Source organism: Triturus cristatus, chromosome 6 (assembly GCF_964204655.1).
Source record: "Triturus cristatus chromosome 6, aTriCri1.1, whole genome shotgun sequence".
Taxonomy (NCBI): domain Eukaryota; kingdom Metazoa; phylum Chordata; class Amphibia; order Caudata; family Salamandridae; genus Triturus; species Triturus cristatus.
The window spans coordinates 1,759,202,206-1,759,225,516 of record NC_140589.1 but is presented as its reverse complement, the minus strand read 5'-3'; the positions used below and the strand labels follow the sequence as shown (position 1 = coordinate 1,759,225,516).

The window sequence follows — 23,311 nt, the reverse complement described above, 5'->3', positions numbered from 1 at the left end:
CTGTGATCACCTATGTAGCAGCCATACATAATAGGAGACATTTAAATGAAATATACAAGCATGAAGCATAGAGTATGTCTTTTTGTGGTGTGCTTTGAGCTCCATTTCTGTTTTGCAAAGTAATTAATCAAATATGGTTACGCCAAAAATTCATTGATATTGGAGTAACATCGCTATTTATATTAAGCAATTGGACAACCCAACAGAACACATTGTGGATTTTATTACTTATACCTAGGTTCTGAGGGACACAAGGTTATGTCATTAACTCTATTGGTCAGTTTCACCAATGGTTCTTGAATAAACTTTGCCAAGGAAGAAAAACAGTGTTTATTGTGTGTAATTTGCAGCACTATTAGCACATTTTGTTTTGATTTCCTTCTCTTCCTTTTTTTCGCTTTTCTTTCATTCCTTCTTTTAAAAGGTTTCCTTTTCATTCTTGCCTACCTGCTTTCTTTCTTTAGTCCATTTTTCTTTCATTATTTGGTTTCTTTATTGTTCCTTCTTTCTTTTCATTCTTTGATTTCTTCTTTCCTTCTTTTGGATTTTCTTCTTCTTGCTTTCTCATTTTTTCCTTCCTTTATGCTTTTTTCTCCTGCCTTCTTCCAATCTTTCCTCCTTTCATTACTTCTTTCCTTCCATCTTTTACCGTCCCTTTCCTGCTTTCTCTTTTTTCTTACTTTCTCTTTGTATTGATTTCTTTTCCTCTTCATTTCCTGTTTTCATTCCTTGTTTCTTGCTTTCAATCCTTCTTTCCTGCTGTAGTTCTGTCTTTCTATTCTTTAATTCCTTCTGTCTTTCTACCCTTTGTTCTTTCTTGCTTTCTTTTTAGTCTTCCTTCTCTTTCTTATTTCTGCTTACTTTCTATTTTTCGTTCTTTCTTTTTATCTTTCCTGCTTTCATTCTTTATATCTTGCTTTCATTACTTCTTTGCTTCCGTCTTTGTGAAAAAGTAGCTTGCTGTCCATCATTTCCTTTAGTCCTTCCATCTGTCGGTCTTTCTATCCTTCATTTTTTCTTTTCTTTTAACAAGTCTTCCTTCTCTCTTTCTCAAGAGCAAAAGGCTGGCAGCAAGAGGCACAACAACTGCCTTTAAGGTCTGCGTTAGCTAAGACCTTTTGATTTTACTAAAATGAAGTGCTTGACTTAGTTACTTAATAGGATTTTCAGCCACGTCATCCATGTGTCTGTGGTTGTGTCATTCACAATTTTCTCCAATCCACTCGAGCACGCATCAAGGGGCAATCCTTCACCACACTTCAGCCATTGGCTGACTTCACTAGGAGTTATGGCATGCTGTCCGTTCACAAGGAGTACATCCACACACACAAAGTAGTTCTCTTCAGTGCCAGGAAGTACTATGGTAAACTGTGCTTTTTTTAGACTCACAAACGCCCAGCTGCTTTCCAAACAACGTTTGCAAAACCCATGACAATACAAAAGGAGTTGCCAAAAGGTAGGCAAACTACGCCTCACCTATTGGCTTTGCCAATGCTTGTTTTAGGTGCATTCACGCTGGATGCATCATAGTCTTTTTATTATTATTATTATTTTTAGCCATGTTGCACAGCAGTCACGCTGCTATACAGCATGGCTACAAATCATTGCCGTTGGCTAGGCTGTACAGGATGGAACAAATGGCAAAGTCAAAATTCTTAAAGGTGAGACCTATTGGCTTTGCCAATGCTCGTTAGGTCTCAGCACAACACTCATTTGATTGTGAGCAAATCAGTTAATATCCCCATGCATGAAAAAGAAAAAACTAAATATGACAATAGGCGAAAAAGCCTCTCTCTCAAAGAAAGAATTGCGCCCATGACTACTTCACAGACGGAACTCAATAAGTTAGACTTCTCGACTACAACTCAAAACTCAAGAAACTCCGCTGCGGAGCCGCTCAAGGATCGTTGCTCAGCCCAACACTCAAACGTCTACATGATGCCTCTCCTGGACATAGCGCCCACGGCATCAGTATAGTATCCTACACGGACGACACACAGATCATCCTCTCACATACCGAATCTACCTGCACCGCAAAAGCAAACTTTGCCAACTGCACAAGAAACATCGCTGCTTTGATGAAAAACAATTGCCTCCAGCTCAACACAGACACAAATGAAGTTCTAATCTTCAGCAACAACCACTCCCCCAGGATACCTCTATGCGGCCCTCCAAACTTTGTCCCACTCCTGTGGACCATGCCAAGAACATCAGGATCATTCTGGACACAACGTCTCCATGAGCAGACAGATCACCGCTGTCTCATAATCAGGATTACACATCCTGTGAATGCTATGCAAGATTTTCAAAAAGATCCCATTGAACACCAGACGAACGGTCATCCAGGCTCGTACCACAAATAGACTTGATTATATAAACACCCTCGACATCATAATCCGAGCCCATCTCCTAAACAGACCTCAATCATAGCCGATCAGTGAAAGGACAGTAATCAAACTGAAGCAATCAGTACTTGGTCCATGCTCCATCAAAAAATGGAGGAAGTGAAGGTGGGAAGCGATGGCCAATCAAAAGGCAGCAAAAAAAAGTAACAATGAGGCCAACGCATGTTAAGCATTAGGCAGGTTGCAAGCCCATTGCTGTATACAATATCTCTTGCAAGTGAGATTTAATGCACTGTCACAGGTAGGAGCCAATTACCATGTGGCCCTGGAGGAACTCTAGCTAACTTGCTCAGCACAATCAGGACAGGTCATTGTTTTATGCCATTGTCAAAGTTCACCAGCCACCATTGCTTAGGCACCCATTTGGGACTCAAACGTATGAATATTCACCAGCCACAACTGAGCAGGATAAATAGCAGGAGCCTTTGGCCTTCCACACTTATCCCCATCCCTGGATAAAGACCTACCTCCGCCGCTTCCAACATGGCAACATCTGCACTGCACAAACAAAGGGAACATGCAATAAATGCACAAAATACCTTTGCCAGTCTTGCCCTCTTGATCAGATCATTGAGTTTCCTCAAAGCCGCATTGCGTGGTAGGCTCTGGATGTCCCTAAATAGATCCTGTTCTTCAGCCTCAAACAGTTTTCGGTTATCCGGTATGAGTAGAGGGTGCGACCAGAAGGAGCCAATATAAACCCGTATCACTTCAGGGGTGTTGACGATTTTCCCGAGGGACCACATTAGAGCACCATACACTCTCATCAGCTGTTGTGTCTCGATCTGGTCAGCTTTGTTGAGGACCACTCGCATCTTGTCCTCATGGTTCTTGAGGGCTTTGATGACCTCGGAAAACTCATCTGAAATGTCCAGCTTGTGGGCATCGAAGAGCAGTATGATGCGATCCACCCTCTCAGCAAACCATTCTAAGATGGCAGCAAAGTCGTAACCTGGTGACAAAAAACAAAGACGAGTGTTACAACTGCTTTCCAAGTTCATCTGTCTTGCATTAGTGATTGCAAAAACAACAGAAGCGCAAGAGTTACACATGGACAAAACTGCTCCTCACAAAATAATAGGTGGGGACATGCACAGATTTACAAACGTTCAGGAAACTGAGTGTAATTAACTACTTTTGTAACATACACCTCCTATGTGTAATTTAAACTGACTTAATTGGTGTGCACCGTCTTGACTTACAGACACAAGTAGGAATGGTATAGAATGTTAACATTCTGCATGATTCACAAACAAGAGCAAAATGGCCACAGGTCCCGGGGAGCTTGCCCCGACCAAAGATGCTCTCATAGGTTTCCTCCCAACACGGGATCTCTTCTCCCTGCCTTTGTGATTGAAGGAAAAATGATGACTTGCCACTTTGTCAAGCGGTAAGTGAAAAAGTAAATTTTCTCTGCAATCAACACCTGAGTTTTTAAAATGGTGCAAGACTACCAAGGTTCGTTTTTTTTTGTTTAAAATAGAAAAAAAATAAAACTCCTTTTATCAATTTAGTTTAACTTTAGTAAGTTAATTCTTTTTGTTGATCAAGCTAATGTTACTCTTCTGTGGATTACTCATTTTAGCACGTCCAAATACTATTTGCAACAAATGTTTTTTGTGAATCAGCCCCATTTATATTCTGCGTTATAGATAAGACTTTTAGAAGTATTTCATTAAAATACAGTCCGATTACATTTTAGCGCAAAAGACAACTGTATGGAGCACATCCCTGCATTTAAGAAGTCACACTTTGTAAGCACAAAGCCTCCTCATGATTCTGAATGATTCATATTTTCTAGATAAGCCTTCTAATCCAACCTCCCCTTTTCAACCTTGTTTTTGGCAGTTACAAATAACTTTGTTTTATTTCCTGTCGATTGTCTGCTCACCACCTTCTTGCCCTTCCCTCATGACTACTTTCGCAAGTCTCGCGAGAAAGATGATGAGTAGGTTAGAAAGTGTTGGTAAAGTACCAGCTACCATCGGTCATTAACTAAAACAGATGAGCAGATGACATATTGAATATTTTTACTGTTGAAAATCAAAGCATCCACTCTTCCCAAATTTTCTTTCATCCAAAATACAACTATCCCTTCCATCAATGTCTGCAAGCTGGCTTCCAGAAATATCCATGCCATCATCTCCAATTCCTTTCTCCATTTGTGCTTTGAATCCTTACCAGAAGCTGGTGGGGAGGTGGTTGGGGCTGCAAAATGGCATCTCCAGACTCATCAGCTATGGTACGATTAGTGGTCTCTTAGAACTGCTATGTTGGTCACTTATGCATGTGGCTAGCGGGTCATGAACAATCTGGATTGGGAGCCAAGCTAAACATCACAGCGACACCACTTCTGCACAGCCATTATAAAAGGGAGGGGCCCTGGTGGTGACGAGAGGGAATGATGAGGCAGGCAAGCAGGAGGTCAGGGCGACGCCTTCTGCCAAGTGTGGGGGGAGGGGGGGAATTAACCACTGACAGAAGAACGTAAACATGGGAGGATGGAAGATGGGTAGACGCAGGATATAATCTTATAAGAAGACCTAAAAAATTCATCTGTACTGACATAACAGGTCTGCTATTGAAGAGGAATGAGCAGGAAAGGAATATGTGGTGGGTGTAATGAGGCATACTTTGGTCGTTGCCTGTAAAGAAAAGTTGGGAGCAGTGTCGTAGCAATCAGCACCAAAAGACAGGGCAAGGGCATAAGGGGGAAGTAGTAGAGACCAGGGTCAAAGAGACTGGCAGGAATAAAAGTCCTGCATTAAAGTGTGAGGTCATGGAGAGAAGAAAAAAAAACAGACCACAACAAACTATTAATTTACCAAGCGGCAGGGGGAGGGGGTCACTGACAAGGGAATAATTTGAGTATTACGGAGCCTAATGTTGTAACAAAAAAAATCTGTATAATGTCTACCTTTGAAGCAATTTTCAAAAGGCAATTTACTTTGCAAACTAAAGCAACTGGCATCCGTAGAGCTGGCCAGCCAAGTAGAGAACACATTTTGGAATGAAGATTATCCTATTCAAATGTATGATCTCTGGACCACACTACAAAGTAGTGCCAAGGTTGTACCTACACAATTACCTGCTGGTAAAGTCATTAGTTTAGTTATTAAGCTACTTTTAAGCAACTCATGCTGGTTAAAACACTTCGATAGCATCACCTTGGGTGAAATACTTGGAAGAAAAAAAAAAAGGGAGGTCACATCCCAACCAAACGCCTTTGGTTGAATGTCTGTCAAGACCTGATGATAACTGTCCTCAGGCTGAACTATTCTTCGTTTTCGGTCATCTTAAATGTTGTGCCTTCACAGATATGGGTAGTAGATTATGTGGTTATTGGGGCCAGGCAAAATATTTTATTTTGCAAGAGTATCCTTGCATAATTCTGGGTTATAGATATTTTTTTTTTTTTAGTAGTTCCACTTCTGTCAAGTAATTTTCTCCTGCGAGATATGCGCTAGAGTAGAAATGTGTCACTGGAACTGAGGAGCATTTTCTGCTCAAACGAGTCTCCCAGCAGCATCTTGCATACCTTTTTTACGTGAGCTATGTCCTTGAGTTGAAGGTTTAGTGAAGATACTGGCCAAGTGCCCTTTGCAGCATAAGAGTAATGAATATGCTACTTACCAGTATGCATCTGTTCTTGGCATGTAGGGCTGCTGACATTCATATCTGTGCATAGATCGCCGCCTAGTGTTGGGTCCGGATGTTTGCACGTTGTTGTCCTGGAAGAGTCTTCGAAGCATCCTGGGATAGGTGACTCCTCCCCTGGACTACAGTGCGCATGGGCAACATCTCCATCCTCAGATTGTTTTTCGCCATTGTGGCAGTGATGGAGTAGATACAGAAAGTGATGACCATGCTTACAGTAATTTTGAGAGCTGCAGCTGCTACAGGCGCCGGGGAGGAGGGAGGGCGATATGAATGTCAGCAGCCCTACATGCCAAGAACAGATGCATACTGGTAAGTAGCATATTCAGTTCGAGGCATGTGGGCTGCTGAATTCATATCTGTGCATAGAATACATAGCAGTACCTCCTATTAGCGGCGGCTACCAGTGCCAGCTGCAGCGGTCTGAAAAAGAGTTTTGAGAACAGCCTGTCCTACAGCTGCTTGCTGTTTTGATTGCACATCAACACAATAGTGTTTGGTAAATGTGTGTGTAGTGGACCAGGTGGCTGCTCTACATATATCATGCAAAGGAATGTTTCCTAGGAAAGCCATGGAGGCCCCTAACTTATGTGTTGAGTGGGCTCGTGGGGGAATCGTTAATGTGCGTTTAGCCTTTTGGTAGCAAATTTGAATACATTTAACGATCCATCTGGCTATACCTGCTTTGGAGATAGCGTTACCTTTGTGGTGTGGGGCGAAGGCAACGAAAAGTTGTTTAGTCTTCCTAAAGACTTTAGTCCTGTCGATATAGTACATGAGGGCTCTTTTTACATCTAGTGTGTGTAGTGCTCTTTCTGCGACAGTTTGTGGGTTTTGAAAGAAAACAGGCAGTTCAATAGTTTGATTCATGTGGAACTGCGATATCACCTTGGGCATGAATTTGGGGTTGGTACGTAGTACGACCCTGTTGGCGTGAACCTGTATAAATGGCTCTTGAACGGTTAGTGCCTGGAGTTCACTAACTCTCCTTAAAGAAGCGATTGCTACTAGGAAAGCTACTTTCCAGGTGAGGAATTGAATCTCGCATGAGTGTAGAGGTTCGAAGGGTGGACCCATCAGGCGTGTGAGGACCAAGTTGAGGTTCCACATTGGAGCTGGTGGGTGGCTTGGAGGAATTACTCGTTTGAGTCCTTCCAAGAATGCCTTGATGGCAGGCACTCTGAATAGAGAGAGGTGCTGCCTGGTCTGGAGATAGGCTGATATTGCGGTCAAATGGACACGTATTGAGGTGTATGCCAGATTGCATCGGTATAGGTGTAAGAGGTAACAAATTATGTTTTGGATGGATGCATCCAGCGGGTTAATGTCATTGTTATCGCAATAAATTACGAACCTTTTCCATTTGGCTGCATAGCAAGCTCTGGTAGTGGGTCTTCTAGCTTCCTTAATGATGTCCATACAGTCAGGTGGCAGATTCAGGTAGCCAAACTCTAGGACTTCAGGAGCCAGATTGCCAGGTTCAGCTGTTGCGGATCTGGGTGCTGAATCTCTCCATGGTTCTGCGTCAAATGCGCGGGTTTGATCCGCAGCCTTTGATGCGGCACCACGGAAAGTTCGAGAAAGGTGGTGTACCATGGTTGGCGTGCCCACGTTGGAGCAACCAGGACGAGTGTTAGTGAGTGTTGTCTGAGTGCGCGCCACCAGCGGTATCAATGGTGCTGGGGGAAAAGCGTACGCAAATCTGTTCATCCATATTGCATTGCCCTGCGACTGCGGGAACCTGGCGGCAAAGCTTTGGCATTTTGCGTTTGCTTGTGGCGAATAGGTCTATGTCTGGATGACCCCACTGCTGGAAGTACGGTTGGAGTACTGATGGGTGTAACTCCCACTCGTGCATCTGGTGGCTGTGTCTGCTGAGCAGATCCGCCATCTGGTTGTCCTTGCCGGGGAGGTGTTCCGCCATGAGGAACATGTTCCTCTGAATGGCCCACTTCCACATGCTCTGAGCCAGATGAGACAGCTGTGGAGAGTGTGTTCCTCCCTGCTTTTGTATGTAGTACATGGCGGTCATGTTGTCCGTCCGGATCAACGCGACCTTGTTGCACAAGTGTACTTTGAATGCTTTCATAGCCAGGAAGATTGCCATCAGTTCTAGAAGGTTGATGTGCATCTTCTTTTGTTGTGTAGTCCATAGTCCCTGCACTGTGTAATTGAGTACATGAGCTCCCCATCCCTGGAGAGACGCGTCCGCTGTCAGCATTATTTGTGGAACGGGCTCTTGGAACGGTCGGCCCTTGCAAAGGTTTTGTGGATTCCACCAATGCAGAGAGTTGTATGCCAGACCGCTCACCAACACTAGGTCTTTTAGTTGCCCTTGAGCCCGATTCCATTGACGTGCTAAGCACTCCTGAAGCGGGCGCATATGTAGTCTCGCGTGTGGGACTATGAAAATGCAGGAGGCCATCATGCCTATCAACTGCATGAACACTCGCGCCGGAAGGGAGTGTTGGGGTTTGAACTTGGAAATCAGCAATTGCATGCTGTTGATGCTCACTAAATTCGGCTGAGCAGTGGCCGCCAGAGTGTTTATGGTCGCACCTAGGTACTGTTGTACGTGTGCGGGTTGGAGATGGGATTTTGGGTAATTTAGTGAGAACCCGAGACTGTGAAGAAGGTGAATGGTGCGGGACATGTGGCTGGCACATTGCTGGGCTGACTTTGCTTGAACAAGCCAGTCGTCCAGGTAGGGGTAGACCTGTATTTGTTGCCTCCGTAGATGTGCGGCCACAGTAGCCAGGCACTTTGTGAAAACTCTGGGGGCTGTTGTTACGCCGAAGAGAAGAACCTTGAATTGGTAGTGCTGCCCTTGGATAGTGAACCGGAGATATTTCCTGTGTGATGGGGGAATGGGTATGTGGAAATACGCATCTTTGAGGTCTAACGTAGCTAGGAAGTCTCCCTGTTTGAGCAGTGGTAGGATTTGTTGCAGGGTGAGCATGTGGAAATGTTCCAAGAGAATGTAGCGGTTGAGGGGTCTCAGGTCTAGTATAGGTCTGAGTGACCCGTCCTTTTTTGGTATTAAAAAGTACAGGGAGTTCACCCCCGTACCTTGCTCGTGGACGGGTACGACCTCTATTGCGCCTTTTTGTAGCATACTTAGCACTTCCTGCTGTAATAGCGTTAAGTGCTCTGAGGACATAGGACGGTGTTTTGGCGGTATTGTGGGTGGAGTGGAGGTTAATTCTAGGAAGTAACCGTGTTTGATAATATCTTTGACCCACCTGTCCGTGGTGATGTAGTTCCACGTGGACAGGAACCTTTGTAGCCTTCCCCCGACAGGTGTTATGTGGTCGGGAGGAAGGGAGAGGGCGTCACTGTTTGTTCTTGGGGGAGGACCTGGTGTTGCCATAACCGCGTCCTCTGCCCTTTGTGCTTGAGCCACGATATCCACCCCGGGTGTTTTTATCGTAGGTACTTTGTGTGTTGCCTTTGTTGTAGGTTTGCTGTGACCCCTGTCCTCTACCTGCTCCTCTATTTCCGGGGCGACGAAAGGAGCCGCTCCGAAAGGTCTGCGTTTGGAGAGCCCCCATGGACTTTGCAGTGTCTGTGTCCTTTTTTATTTTTTCTAGGGTGGTGTCAACCTCTGGCCCGAATAAGTAGTCGGGGTTGACCGGCTGGTTGAGGATGTTATTTTGTACCTCAGGTTTGAATCCGGAGATTCGTAACCAGGCGTGTCGTCGTAACATGATGCTAGTGTTTATGGCTCTGGCAGCTGTATCTGCGGCATCCAGTGCACACTTAATGGATGCGTTCGTGAGGAGTTGTCCCTCCCTGATGAGGATTTCTGCTCCCTCTTTGTATTGGTTAGGGAGATGTTGGAGTAATGTTTCTAACGTGTCATAATGTGCGCGATCGTAGCGAGCTAGGAGCGCCTGAGTATTGGCAATACGCCATATGTTAGCTGCCTGGGTTGCAACCCGTTTACCGGAGGTCTCTAGCACCTTGGACTCTTTGTCCGGGGGAGGAGCATCCCCTGTTGTCTACGAGTGCGCCCGTTTGCGAGCATTCGCGACTACTATGGAATCCAGAGGCAACTGGCCTCTAATGTAGGTAGGGTCCCCAGGCGCCGACCTGTATTTCTTGTCGATCCTGGGGTTTATTACTCTTGCCCTGGTGGGTTCTTTGAAAATGTCCTTTGCTGGTTTGAGGACACCTTTCAACATGGGTAGAGTTTTGATATTCCTTTCTGAGGATGCGAAAGTATCCATGAGAAAATCGTCCTCGATGGTGTCAGAGTGGAGTTGCACACCATGATTGGCCGCAGCACGTTCAATGAGGGCGTTGAATGCGGCAGTGTCCTCCGTGGGAGACGTTTTTGCGCCATATAGCTGCGTGTCCTGTGTATTCATATGTGCACCCGGGTCTGCAGGGTCATCCCAAGCCTGATCAGGGTCCTGTTGGCCGTCAGGGTCCATGTCTCCGGGGTAGGGGACGTTGTCACCTATATAGTCCTCCAAAACGTCGGTTTCGGAGTGTGTCGGAGAGAAGGACCATGGATGTTGGTAAGAGGTATGGAGAGGTTCGTAACTGGTTCCGACTCTGCTGGCAGCTTTTTCTTTAGCGGTATCCGGTAGGAGTCCAAAGCTGGCTCGGAAGCTATTCTCCTCCTGTGGAGCATCATCCTGCCAGTGTCGGCATCGATGATGTGCGATGGCGACGTCTCCGCAGGAGAGCGTTCGGCAGGTGTGATCGTGGTGTGGGTGACACGTGTTCTGATTTCGAACAGTTTTGGGGCTGTGGATGGTGGCAGGCCAAAAGTGATGTTGGCCGGTGCCGGAGAAGCTGTTTGAGCTTTTTTCGGCTCGGAGCCTGACGTGTTCTGGAGGGCTGCCTTGTCTTTGATGCGTTGCAAGGACGCTGCAACTTGCCGCACCTGGAGCGCCGACGGTTCTTTGGCGCCGACCGGTTCTGTAGAGGTGGGGGTGGACTTTTTTGGCGCCACTGGGACATCGAGCCGAGGAGAGGTAGTAGCTGTCGACGGCGTCGATGATTGTGCCTTTGGTGCTGCTTTCGAAGCATTGTGAGACGCAGCAGCCATTTTGACCTTTGTGGCCGGAGCCGATTGTTTCGGTGCCGGGAGCCGAGGCGGTTTGGTGGTACCGATGGTCTTTTTCCGTGCGTCGGCGCCGACGTCGGCTGTCGCAAGCTCGGCACCGAAGTCCCGTTTGGTGCGGTCGGTGCCGACGGGTTTGGCTAGCGTCGAAGGTGTGGTGGGCTTCGATCCGACCAGTGTCACTTTCAGTTTCTGATGAACCAATACGGCTTTCGGTTTCGAGGAAGGGAAACCAGTCGTTTTGGGTAGTAATGGCTGCCGCTGAATGTCCGAGGCCGGGCCAGAGGGCGGGGCAGAAGAACTGCGGGATAGGTTTTGGGTAAGGCCCGAAGGCGATCCCTCGACCGGAGCCATAGACTGATGCACTGGGATATCCTCAGTCTGTACGGGTAGGCCTTGCTCGTCACCGGAGCTACTCTCTTCGGCCCCCAAGGCCTCATCGTAGTCTCCTACCTCGGTGTCGGCTTCGTCTCTGTGAAAGAGTTGTTCTTCGACGTCTTCCGATCCGGAGTCGTGTTCGGAAGCGGGGCTGGAGGGTAGGGTCTCCACGTCTTCGACCTCTTCATCCTCGGCGCTGAAGATGTTGGTCGGGGCCGCTTGCTGCGCTTCAAGTCTTGCTGCTCGTCGATTCCGTAGAGTCTTCTTGGATCGGAATCGGGCACAGGCCATACATGTAGACTTGTCGTGATCCGGTGAAAGGCATTTGTTGCACACCGGGTGGACGTCGACATGGGGATATTTCGCATTGCATACAGGACACCGCTTGAATGGTGTCCTCGATTCCATCGTCGATGTCGTGTCGATGGTCGGGTATGATGCAAAAAAGTTGTTCTTGAAGTTAGTAAACTAACCAATGACTATAGATACCGATCGGGAACAGTACCGACGCGAACTAAAGGCCTTTTGGCCTGTAAAAAGTTTTTCCTAACTTGAGTCAAGATAAGCACATCCGAACCCAATGGCGGAAAAAAACAATCTGAGGATGGAGATGATGCCCATGCGCACTGTAGTCCAGGGGAGGAGTCACCTATCCCAGGATGCTTCGAAGACTCTTCCAGGACAACAACGTGCAAACATCCGGACCCAACACTAGGCGGCGATCTATGCACAGATATGAATTCAGCAGCCCACATGCCTCGAACCTCTGCATATGTTTGGGGGAAATTGCATGTATTACGCAAGGGGAAAAATAAATAGCCATTTTGCCCACTCATAGTGGTAATCATGACCTATGAGTCTATTGCTTTTTTGCTTCTGGAACCAGTTAGGACATGGACGCCCAGCTTCTCTGCAGCGTTAGTTCGTATGGCCGAGCCACTAAACAAGGGAAGCCTCTATCTGGAAGTATTTAAAGACAGAGCCAGTATCATGGCATTTCAGGCTAATGTAGCACAACTGGGGTGGTTACAGTTCTACAGACCTTTATGAGGCTGTTAAGCTCCACCTGGATTACTTGCATAGTTAGCCCTCTCCAGCTTTGCATCAATAGACTAGCTTTCTCGCAGGAGGCGAGGTAAACTCGCCAGGGGGATAGAGATTAATTCCCCGAGATGCTGCTTTACTATAGTGGCATGCACAGGCTCTAGAGGATGTGTTATGCCAGGTTTAGAGGGATTTGAATATATCATACTCCGCCGATGGAAAAGCCTTATAGCGCTATTGAAGATTTGGGTGCCTTCAAAGCATGTGCCCGAGGATTCCATTGCAGACCACAGTGTGATGCTGGTGGAAACCGTGTCAGTATCGGGGACATGCCAGCTCAGCACAGTTAATAAGTCCTGGTCACTTACTTCGGGCGAGGGGGAATATGGTCATAACCGAGTTGGGGTTTGCGAGGATAGAGCGTTCCAGAAGTCTGGTGCAAATGGAGAGGATTCCAAGAGGTGAAAAGAGTCAGGGAGGAGATCTTTAAATGGTACAACACGTGGACACCAGTTCTTGCAAAAATTACAATGAAACCAGTTAGTCAAGGAGTACCTAGAGCTGGTACAAAGTCTAACACTATATCGGACAACAACTTCCACATATGATATATTTGTAACTTAGGGCCTTATTTAGACTTTGGTAGACAGGCTACTCCGTTAGAACATGGTGGATATTCGGTCTGCCGTATTACAAGCACCATAGGATAATATCAACTTTTAATACGGCAGACAGGATAGGTTTGTGACGATGCATCCAGTCTGCCCAACTCTAAATGAGGCCCTTATTTCTTCACATACATTGTGCATCCAGCCTTAACTCCTGGTTACCAACTGTACATATGCAAACAACTTCACATAACACACAGTACATTTGCAATTAACTTCCAACCAAGCACTTTAAATCGGACATCAACTTTGCCTCACATGGTTGTACGACAGAACAGACGACAAAAACATTGTGGAACCAAAATATTAAGAGAAATGCATATAGATAAGCATAGCTTTACTATTCTTGATTCTACATCTGTGTACCTTGAAGATATATATGGAATAGTATCAGATACTGTGCTTCTGCTTCCCCTCAAGGTACTGTACTTTGGACACAGTCTTCTCACATACTGTAACTCTGTAAAGAAGGTCTGACCTGCACTGTGCATCTGGCACAAACACTCATCCAATACTGAACATCTGGCGCTACTTCGCCTACACCTACCCCACCCTCCTCACTCCTGAGATCTAGCTCCATCATGTCGACCTCTGCTTCATTACTTAAATAGAGAAAATAGCATTTTTGTGGCAAGCACTGTCACAGGCAAGTCACTTATCTGCTCATGAATACTTTGAAATGTGCAGGACATTCTATCTCAAAATGTCATAATTTTCCCCACCTCCATGCAGTGCAAGAACAGTAAGAGCTCTTGCTCCCAGTACAGATAAAATGCACGCGCTTTGGCACCAGCCCTAGGTATTGACTCATCACCAGGAATGGCTCCAGAGTGCAGTGAGTCACATGACTCTTCCCCCTTGCACCGCGAGCTGGAGCAGATTTGCGTTTGCATCACAAGGCTACAAGGAGTGCCCTGGAATTTGGAGACTCGCGCGTGCAGTAGGGACCAAGTTTAGGGGCAGTCCAAATCTGCCAGAATGTAAAAATGTTCAGAAATATTTTAACCGTTTGTTTAAAACAAAAATGTCAAAAACTAGGATTCATTTTCCAAAAATCACAGCCAAAAAGAGAAAAGTGAGCTCTGACTGCACTCATGCTATGAATGTTAAGAAAATAAGCAAATTCAAATATGGACGGTATCTGTTCCACTCGCGCACATATTTCAGTTCAAATTTATGAGCGCGGAGTCGCATGAACGCATACTTCATATTTATTTATTCTAAGTCATCATCAATTAAACACAAACGCATGAAGGATATAAAATATAAATTAGAGTAATACAAGTAGAAAAAAGAAAAACTCAGTGGCACAACACAAACATCTTGGTATGGTATCGCGCAAACTAGCGTAATAACATTTCATCCAAAAAGGCCCATTGGTTTAACATATGCTTTTCACAATAAATATATCCACTCTACTGCCCATATAATTTTCTTTATAATAATTTCCCAAAAGGCAGCCATCAGGGTTATAGTCCAAAAATAAAAATATTTTACAATTATAGTTGGGAAAATAATACAAACCCCGCTAAGTAGGCCTAACCGGGAATATCGCAGTGCACATCGTCCACCCCATTGGTTACTAAAAAGGGGGTAACCAAGACCAAAACCATGGACTGCTATGGTAATCTGTCAAATTAATTGTAACAAAATTCCAGTCTAAAGCCTTTAACATAGTGCTAGAACATTCCACCCTCAAAGGCTTTTGGCTTCAACATATGCTTTTCACAATAGTTAAATTCTTTTCTCTTATCCATTTGTTGCAACATAAGCAGATCAGAGTTTTGGCATCTGACAACTTTGACCAATGAACCAAATCAGGCCTGTATCCTGATGATTGGCTGGTCACCATAACAAACTCAGGCCGAGTGAAATGAACAAAAGCTTTCCCATGAGGCACCCAGTTATAAAATTATGAACTTGCAAAAAACATAACATTAGGCAAAACCATATACAGCCCTTCCAAGCTGGCCCTCTCAGGATGGTCACAGTACAAACCCCCGGGGTGTGTCGGAGGGGGTAGCCAACTATAGTACACCGTGGAATTCCAAGCGATAAAATATCAGTCTATGTCTGTTTAATAATAAACTCCCCAAAGGCCTATTGTCTTTAAAATACGTTTTCAACAAAAATAAGTCACGGGTGCTGCCTTTGTTATACCATTCATATTAACAGAACAAACTTTATCCTTGGCCTGTCATAAAACACAAATACATGGGCAAGAAAATATACATTGTTAATACGAATTAGCACAGTGCAAACTGTTTTACCCCAGGGTCTGTCAGAGGAGGTGGCCAGAGGCAAAACGTCTGTCTACCACAGGAGTGCGTGTGAATCCATGCAAACAACACTTCTTGAGGGTTCTAGCAAAGCGTAGCATCCCACTTTTAAGGTCCTTTAACATTGACTTTGAAAAGCATACAAGTCCTCGCTCCAACATTTCATAATAAACAGATCGGTTTTTCACTATAACCAGTTCAGACCTACTGTACTGAGTGTTCGCCGTCCCACAATACAAAAAAAGAACAAAGCAAACACAGGTCTGCCCAATCAAAGTTTGTAAAGAAAAAGGAACAGGTGCCTGCGCATAAATCTCCTTTAACACCCCCTCAGTACAGCTTCCCAAAGCTCTTTTTCGGTTGATCACATAAGGTACAGCAACAGCTGCTCTGTCCAGCCAGACTCAATGCAAGAGCCCCTACGTCAGCGGAGATGCGTGTCAACTTGAACAGCGGTCAGTTCAGCCCCACCTCCTTGGCCCCGTCATTCCTCCACCCTCTGTAATATTTCTACACGTTTTCCCTCTGCCTAGAAATTCAGGCAGAAATGCAATGCCTGTGGGTAATCTCTAGAACTGTCGCGACCCCTGAGTAATTTGCAAAATGTCCAAACTCTGCAGGCATCCAAGACATCTGCTGTCTCCAGCGACGCCAGTTGTCCATGCCTTTCTGGCTCGTGCTGGGCTTCCTTTCATAAACACACTGCAGCTGCCTGGCACGAGCGGTGCCTGCTCCCAGCAGGGGTACCACAATGACGGAGAGCTTTATCCAAAAATTAAATACGCCTTTGCCGTTATGAAACAGAAATACAAACTGACCGTGTGTGTAAACCACTCAGGAGCCCAGTACAATCTGGTGGGTTACCCCAGTACCACCCCCTCCAAGGAATTGTTGATACCGGGGGATACTGGTATATCTAGGTGGGCAGGGCATGCATTCTGGGGTACAAGAACAAGTGGATCGACATTTCTGCATTACTAGGAGGGGATTGTGTGTTGTGCACCTTTCATACATGTTTTTGCCAGGCGGGCCTGCGTGTAACCAGACTCCAGAAACCAGGAGGCGAAGGAACGTGTATTTTGACAGTACTAACTGTAATCAGAATAGTTCTCATTTGCATTATACATATTCCCACTTAATTTGCACGAGACGTCACACATGCAAGTATGATTATACACCATAACACATATTTACAATTGCAGTTGTTAACTTGCAGCCCCCAGACATGCGTCATGGTAATGCTATTCCATGCCCCTGTGGTGTGGGTGACAATGCACACACTGTTCCACGCTCAGTGGCTCGTGCTGCGTCTCAGCCCCAGGGTCACGGGGTCAGATTCCACTGCCTTTTCTCTGTTGCGTTAGCTTACTCTGAAATCACTTTTAAAGCGCGTGGACCGCATCACGCATTGTAACTGGGGAGAGGTGCTAAGGGCGCCTTAGAGCACGAGCTGCCGAGGCTCAAGGGCTTGGCTGCGGGGAAGCGGCAAGGTGAAGGGGCCCGAGAGGTACTCCATGACGTCATTCTTAGACTGCTCGCCGGGGGATTACTTTCCACACTCGAGTCTGGGCGGGAAGTGGAGAGGGGGCCCCTGTGCACAGAGCCGTTGAGACACGTTACTTTGCCTGGTGTAAACAAAACCTTCAGCTTTCAGTTGTTGGGCTGCGGTAAACTGAAGGGTGTGGCAAGCAGGCCCGTCAACCACCCTCTCCCAGGAAACACACTACGGCAACAAACTGCGCCACTACACCAGGACTTTTTAGTTCATTTCTTCCACTGATCCTAAAACCACCCAGAGTGCAAGAGGCGTGGGGACGGGTCTAACAGAATATATACAATGCAGCTCTTAGTACAAAAGGTTCCTTGGTAGTATATAAAAATAAAAAAATCAAACAAGCACTGACAAACAAAAGCTTCCTTTTCTGTACAGTAAAAAGTTATTGGTGTTCAGTTAGTGACGCTTAGATGACATATTATACTTAGCAGAAGCCTCAAGAGCTGCCCATAATCCTCAGAATGTCAAGGATTATATAGAACAACAAAAGTCCAACTAGGTATCACAAAAAAGCCAAAAATATTTACCCAGTTCATAGATAGTGATCATTCCCATCTAATGACGAGCACATTTTCTTGGGTCGTATGTAAATCATATTTTGTGGAGACCCAATTTTTTCACATTCCGTATATTCAGCCTCAGAGTTCAGTAGTGTCACTGGAGGGGTGGAGGAAAAATGAGAAAGGAAGATGGAGGGCTTGGAAAAAAGAAGAAGAGGGAAGAAGATGAGGACAGGTAGAGCAGCTGGACTAGGGGAGAAGGAGAGGGGAGTGGGGGGGGGGAGGGGGGGGGGGATTAGGGAATCTTCGCCAACGGTTGCCTCTTGGAGGAATAAGCCAGCAAAACCAGCTCGGTTCATCCTCCTTTGTGCGTATATCGTCTCTAACTGTGCATTCACAAATTCCTTTAGCCTTTACAGGTTAGTATTGGATTGAGGTGATATTTATCTAGCGCTTCCTTAACCTTTGGAAATCCAAAGTACTGTCGTGCTGGAAAATAAGTATGGACTCCATCTCCTATACGTGGTTGGAAGTGTAGCCTTTGAATGAGACGTTTTGTTGTCCTGTGTGAAGTGTGGCGGGGTCGCCGCTAGCTTGTCTCACTGTATTATTTCATGAGGTGAGGAGCAAAATTGCGCGAGCGACAGGCCAGCAGTTCACAGAGTGTTCTTCCACTTGAGGCAAGTTAAAATTATGACTTTGGGAACAGCTAGGTCAATTGCTTTTCAGAATTCTAGGTGACTGCTGGTCATTTTTAATTTCCAGAGCTTGCATATCAAGAAGTTCCTCCTGGCTCACTTTGCACGGGAAGCCACGGCCTCAAGAGTCATTTGAGGTGAAAGCCACCCTGAAGGATATTTTAGAGGCTGGAAATTGATCAGTGGATTCGACTTTTGAAGGATTTTTTTTATTTTTTTTATTAACAATATACCAACCAAATGCCTTGGGCAGTGCTGGACAAGCTTCCACTCATTAGTAAGAGCCAATGGTCTAGCAATGTAATCATTATTGTAGTATTAATGTATAAAAATAGATTAATACTGGACTGTGGTTTTAATAGAATGTAAACAGCACCTTCTAGGAACTGAAAAAACAACCTACATGGTGGTATATATCTTTAAGGAATCTCAGTGTAATTCTCATATGTATTGCAAATGATGATTTAATCATGGCTCCGACAGGGTTGTCTTTTGCAAATCTGCCCATAGACTGGACTGACTATTCTTTAGTTGTTATTGTCAACAAGGCAACGAGTGATGCTTTAAGAAGATCAATAAAGAGTAGCACTTCCCTACAGTCGCCCATCATTTGAGATTCTTAACACGATTGAAAAATATTGGAATTAATTTCGTATAAAAAAATAAAAAACTAGATGATGCAACGGTTCTGTAATGAATAAACACAAAAATAATATTAAACAGATGTTGGTAAAAGCAGGTAATTTACAACAAACAAAACATTCATTCGAAAATAAAAGAAGGGATTGGTATACATGTTTGTTTAGGGTCCAATAATTGGATATAATGGCAGTAATGTCCAAGCTGATGAAATAATTCATACACATACCGGGAAAGAAAGTTTTATATAACCTTTGAGTGACAAATCTGATTTATGCAATAAACTGCCAGGGGGACAGGGTGGAGCCTGGGGGTGAGGGAGGGCAATGAAATTTGTGTGTGCCAAACATCAAGAAAAATTAACATAATTCACTGATTCAAAGTGGAGATAAAAGGTCAAGAATTAACAAGAGAATGTAGTCTGATTGAATTTGCTAACACCAAAAGGTCTGAACAATGTACTAACATTTTCATGCTTTTTTAAAGAAAAGCCTTAACAGTTTGCTCTTTAATGAGGAAGCTCTAGAAATGATGATGATGACTTATGTATTCTAGTGGCTTTTTAACTGAAGATGGAAATGGAAATTAGGTTATCACTAGATAGAGTCATGATTGGTAAGCTACACAAGGTGAATAGAGTAATAAGTTGTGAAACTATTCTAAGGTGGTTTGAAGATTTTAGGCCTTTAGGTATTTGAAAGACTCATTCACAGTGTGAATTGTAAATGAATGGCTAATACAAATGTACGCACGGTGAGAATCTTTAATCGTATTATGCCCCAAAATGCAGAGTAGAATCGAATGATATCATAGAAAATTATTGTAAACAATATGTTTTAGAAAGGATTTTAAAACAATGAAGAAATATTAACTTTCTTGGAATTTATTATCTGTGAGAGTGCACTCTTTAACAAGTAAAAATTATGTTACTTACTGGATGGATGAAAATCATACAGAGAAGAAAGTAGACTGCTTCAAAATGAGAACGAAAATGTAGTTATAGCAGGAAATGATATTTACTTGTTAGGCAGAACTGATCATTTATAAAGTCAGATGGCTATACTCAGAGTGCTTGCCCTGGGATTGTGACTGATGAAGTCTTTAGGTCGAGCCTAGAGCCATTGCGCATGCGCTGCGTGACTTGTTGTAGAGAAGTAGGTTATAGAAGCCCCGTCCACTCTCCGCCCATATTTGCCATTGGCTTGTGTCATTGTCCGTCCTAAATACAGGCTTCTGATTTGTAAATAGGCTTGTTAGTCCCTCCTAAGTAACACCTCCTCTTCATTTGTCAGCTCCCATGGCGACTGGCCCTTTTACTTCGGTTGTTACACAGTACCCGTTTAGACTTTAAGCACTATCTTCTTTATCCAGTTTCTCTTACTGCAGGCACAACGTGCTTTGGTGCCTTTTTTTACAACCCCACCCTCCCTCCCTTTGCCCATGCATTGTTTACTCTCCCTCCCTCCCCGATGCCTACAATTTGCAATGGAATAGGTCTCGCATTTACGCGAGTTTGAGCTACTGGCATTGTAAATGACAACGCCTTTTATTTAAGTTTTGGTTTTTAAAACATAAATAAAACGCACGGTCATTTACAATGCCAACAGCTTAAACTCGCATAAATGCGAGACCTATTGCATTGCAAATGCTGGTTTCTGTTTGCTGAAAAGTGATTGATAAAGAAATGAGAATAACACATCTTGCTGACCTTTATAGAATCTATACCTTCAACACAGCAGAGGCAATTTTGATTTGGCTAACCCCTATACTGTAGTAGGCCACTGCTGCACTTCATGGCCTTCAGCACAAGATAACGTATACAGGAATTTAACAGCATGAAGAACAAAAATAAATTTACAAAGGTTATAAGATCATGCAGAATACATGCCAAATAACCTACATAACCTGTACTTGACTATCGCACAATAGAAAGAAAAAAATAAAATGTGGAAAAGCAGAGGTCTAGGAGTTCCATAATGGGGAATTCCTACAAATATTACTTTTGTGTTACTAGACAACCTTCTACTGACCTTGCCATGCCACCCTCAAGCATTCAACGCTATTGTTTCTTTTTTCAGGTTGAGCCTAGCGCAGCGCGCATGCGCTGCTCTATGGGAGGCTTCATGTAATCACTTCAAACTTCTCTGTGTGGGTCAGACTGCTTCCACACATCTGATTGGCCTTTGCATGTGTCTTTCAGTAATGAAAGCACGCAAATGGCCAGAGGTGGGTGCATGTGCCACCTCTTCTTGAAATGTTTACTCCCATAGCGTTTGTGTTCGGAGCGAGCAGCGGCACGCACTGTGGCAGCTGCATTCTTCCCTTGTTGTTGTGGAGGATCATATTACTAATGAAACACAGCGTGGTCGCTTTCACTTTCATGGCCGTGCTGGTTTTTAATTGTAGCATCACTGCGTGGCTCGCTTTGAAACATACTTTATCTTTCAGCAGGGCGCTCATGAAACAGGTGCCACGCTTTATTCTAATTATTACAGCGTGGCATGCCAAGGATTACCTTTAAACATAGTGGCCGTGCCTTTCTTTTGTTGTGCACGGCGCACTTGAATTCATACTTTCACTTTCAGCGTGACGCTCACAAATTGTGCGCCATGCTTTATCTTGTGCTGCAGGAAGTAGCATTCATGTAATGTACGGATCAGGAGGCTTAGTGCGCGCCTCGCCTTCAAACATGCTTCACACTGTTTGCATGCCTGCTGAGGACTGGAGTGTTGGTGATGATTTACTGCTCACTAGGCACTTTGCTTCATCTCCCCGGCTTCCACCAACAACACTTCCCACCCTCGACTCTGCATTTAAATAGCCGCAGGCATTTCCAGAGAGGGCGGCAGCTCTCACTGCTATTGTGCTTTGCACACCAGAAACTGTGTAAAGGTTAACTTTAATGCAGTGTTAGCTGCACAACAGTCTTCATCTCTCCCTACAGCTTGCATTTTCAGACCGCCTGTGCCCGTCCACCTACATAATTTACTTTTATGCCCCTTTATTACTTACTTAAATAATATTTCTTTTGTGTTTTCACCCATTACAACAAATTATAATCAATATCTGGCTATAATATCAATGCAGCAAATTATAAACAGAGTGCTGTTATTGCTCCTTTGCGGTTACTGAAAACAAGCACTTATAAGGCCCCAAAGGCGAGACCTATTGGCTATGCCAATGCTTGTTTTTAAAGCATTTCAAGTCCTCATAAAGGGTAAAACTTAGGTTAGACTATTCTGGGTACAGCTTAATGGGATCCACCATACTTAAGGCAGGACTTACTGTGGAAAATGAAAAAGGCACCTCTTGGAAGTTGACAGCTGCCTCTTCTAATTAAATTTAATATTGGGGAGATGGAACAGTCAGACGAAGGTTCTATTTGTCCTACCTTTACACAAGTAGGATTTCCAAAGGTTAGCCCTGCCCTCTTGATGACCTCTAAAGTCTAAAAAAACAGAAGGCCTGAGGAGGCCCTGTGGAAGGGAAAGGAGAGTTAGGACTCCAGGATAAATAAATAAATAACCTTTGTATCTGGTGCTCCCCTGGGTGATTTCCTGTTACACAGAGGTAACAACGTACGACTAACAGTGGGAGAGCAAATAAACAGAGGAAGTAAAAACCAAAAATGGAAATTAAAAATAATTACAAAAATAAACCATGTAAATCAATTTAAAAGAAACTGCTATGGAAAACAGCATCCCGACATTCTATTTTGCCTACCGCATATATTTAAAAAAAAATGAATTCATAGAAGACAATCATCCATTAAATGCAGTATTAGAGGAAGTTCTCTGGGTAAACAGGAAATCTATATTTTTCTAAAATGGACATGTGTACTAAGCAGTACCGGACAGACTTCCTTCTGGCAGTATAGGGCGATAAACAGCCTTCTCACACCGAGAAAGTTGACAAGCTTCCTTCTTCACGAGACATGCATTGTTTTTTTTCCCAGTGAAATAATTGTGAGTTTTGGGACTTTATTAAAAAAAAAAATTAAATCATCATCAGGCTTGACGAGAAAATGACTTTTACAAAATGACAGAGCAATTGTGCTTATTTCTTAATATAATGTATGGATTGTGACAGCAGTTCTTTCGCCCTGCATTGGGGAAGAGAACACAGTCACAAACAGCACAGAGTAGACTTCCTATCATCCCTCACACAAAGACAACAAGTACAGCATACACAGCATCTATTTAATACCCCACACATTCAGCACAGATGGAGCACAATGAATACGGCCATGTAGCCCGACTTCGTGGGTAACACTGCATTCTGGGATTTGTAGTCTTGCATTTCCCATTATACAAAATACATTTAAACGTAATTTATTAGCAGGCAGTGTGAGAAATTACATGGGGACAACTGCAGCTAGACGCACCCTACTTTTCCTCGCTCGATGTCTATAGCA

At 44.4% G+C, this 23,311-nt stretch overlaps 1 protein-coding gene across 1 annotated transcript in view; it reads right to left on the bottom strand.

Annotated features, from left to right (window-relative positions):
• Positions 1–23,311, bottom strand: part of LOC146821938 (EH domain-containing protein 3) — a 219,397-nt gene that overhangs the window by 33,002 nt on the left and 163,084 nt on the right. The window contains exon 4 of the mRNA XM_085613023.1: positions 2,945–3,357. Coding sequence (XP_085469149.1) covers positions 2,945–3,357 — 413 coding nt within the window. The remainder of the gene's footprint in view (positions 1–2,944; positions 3,358–23,311) is intronic.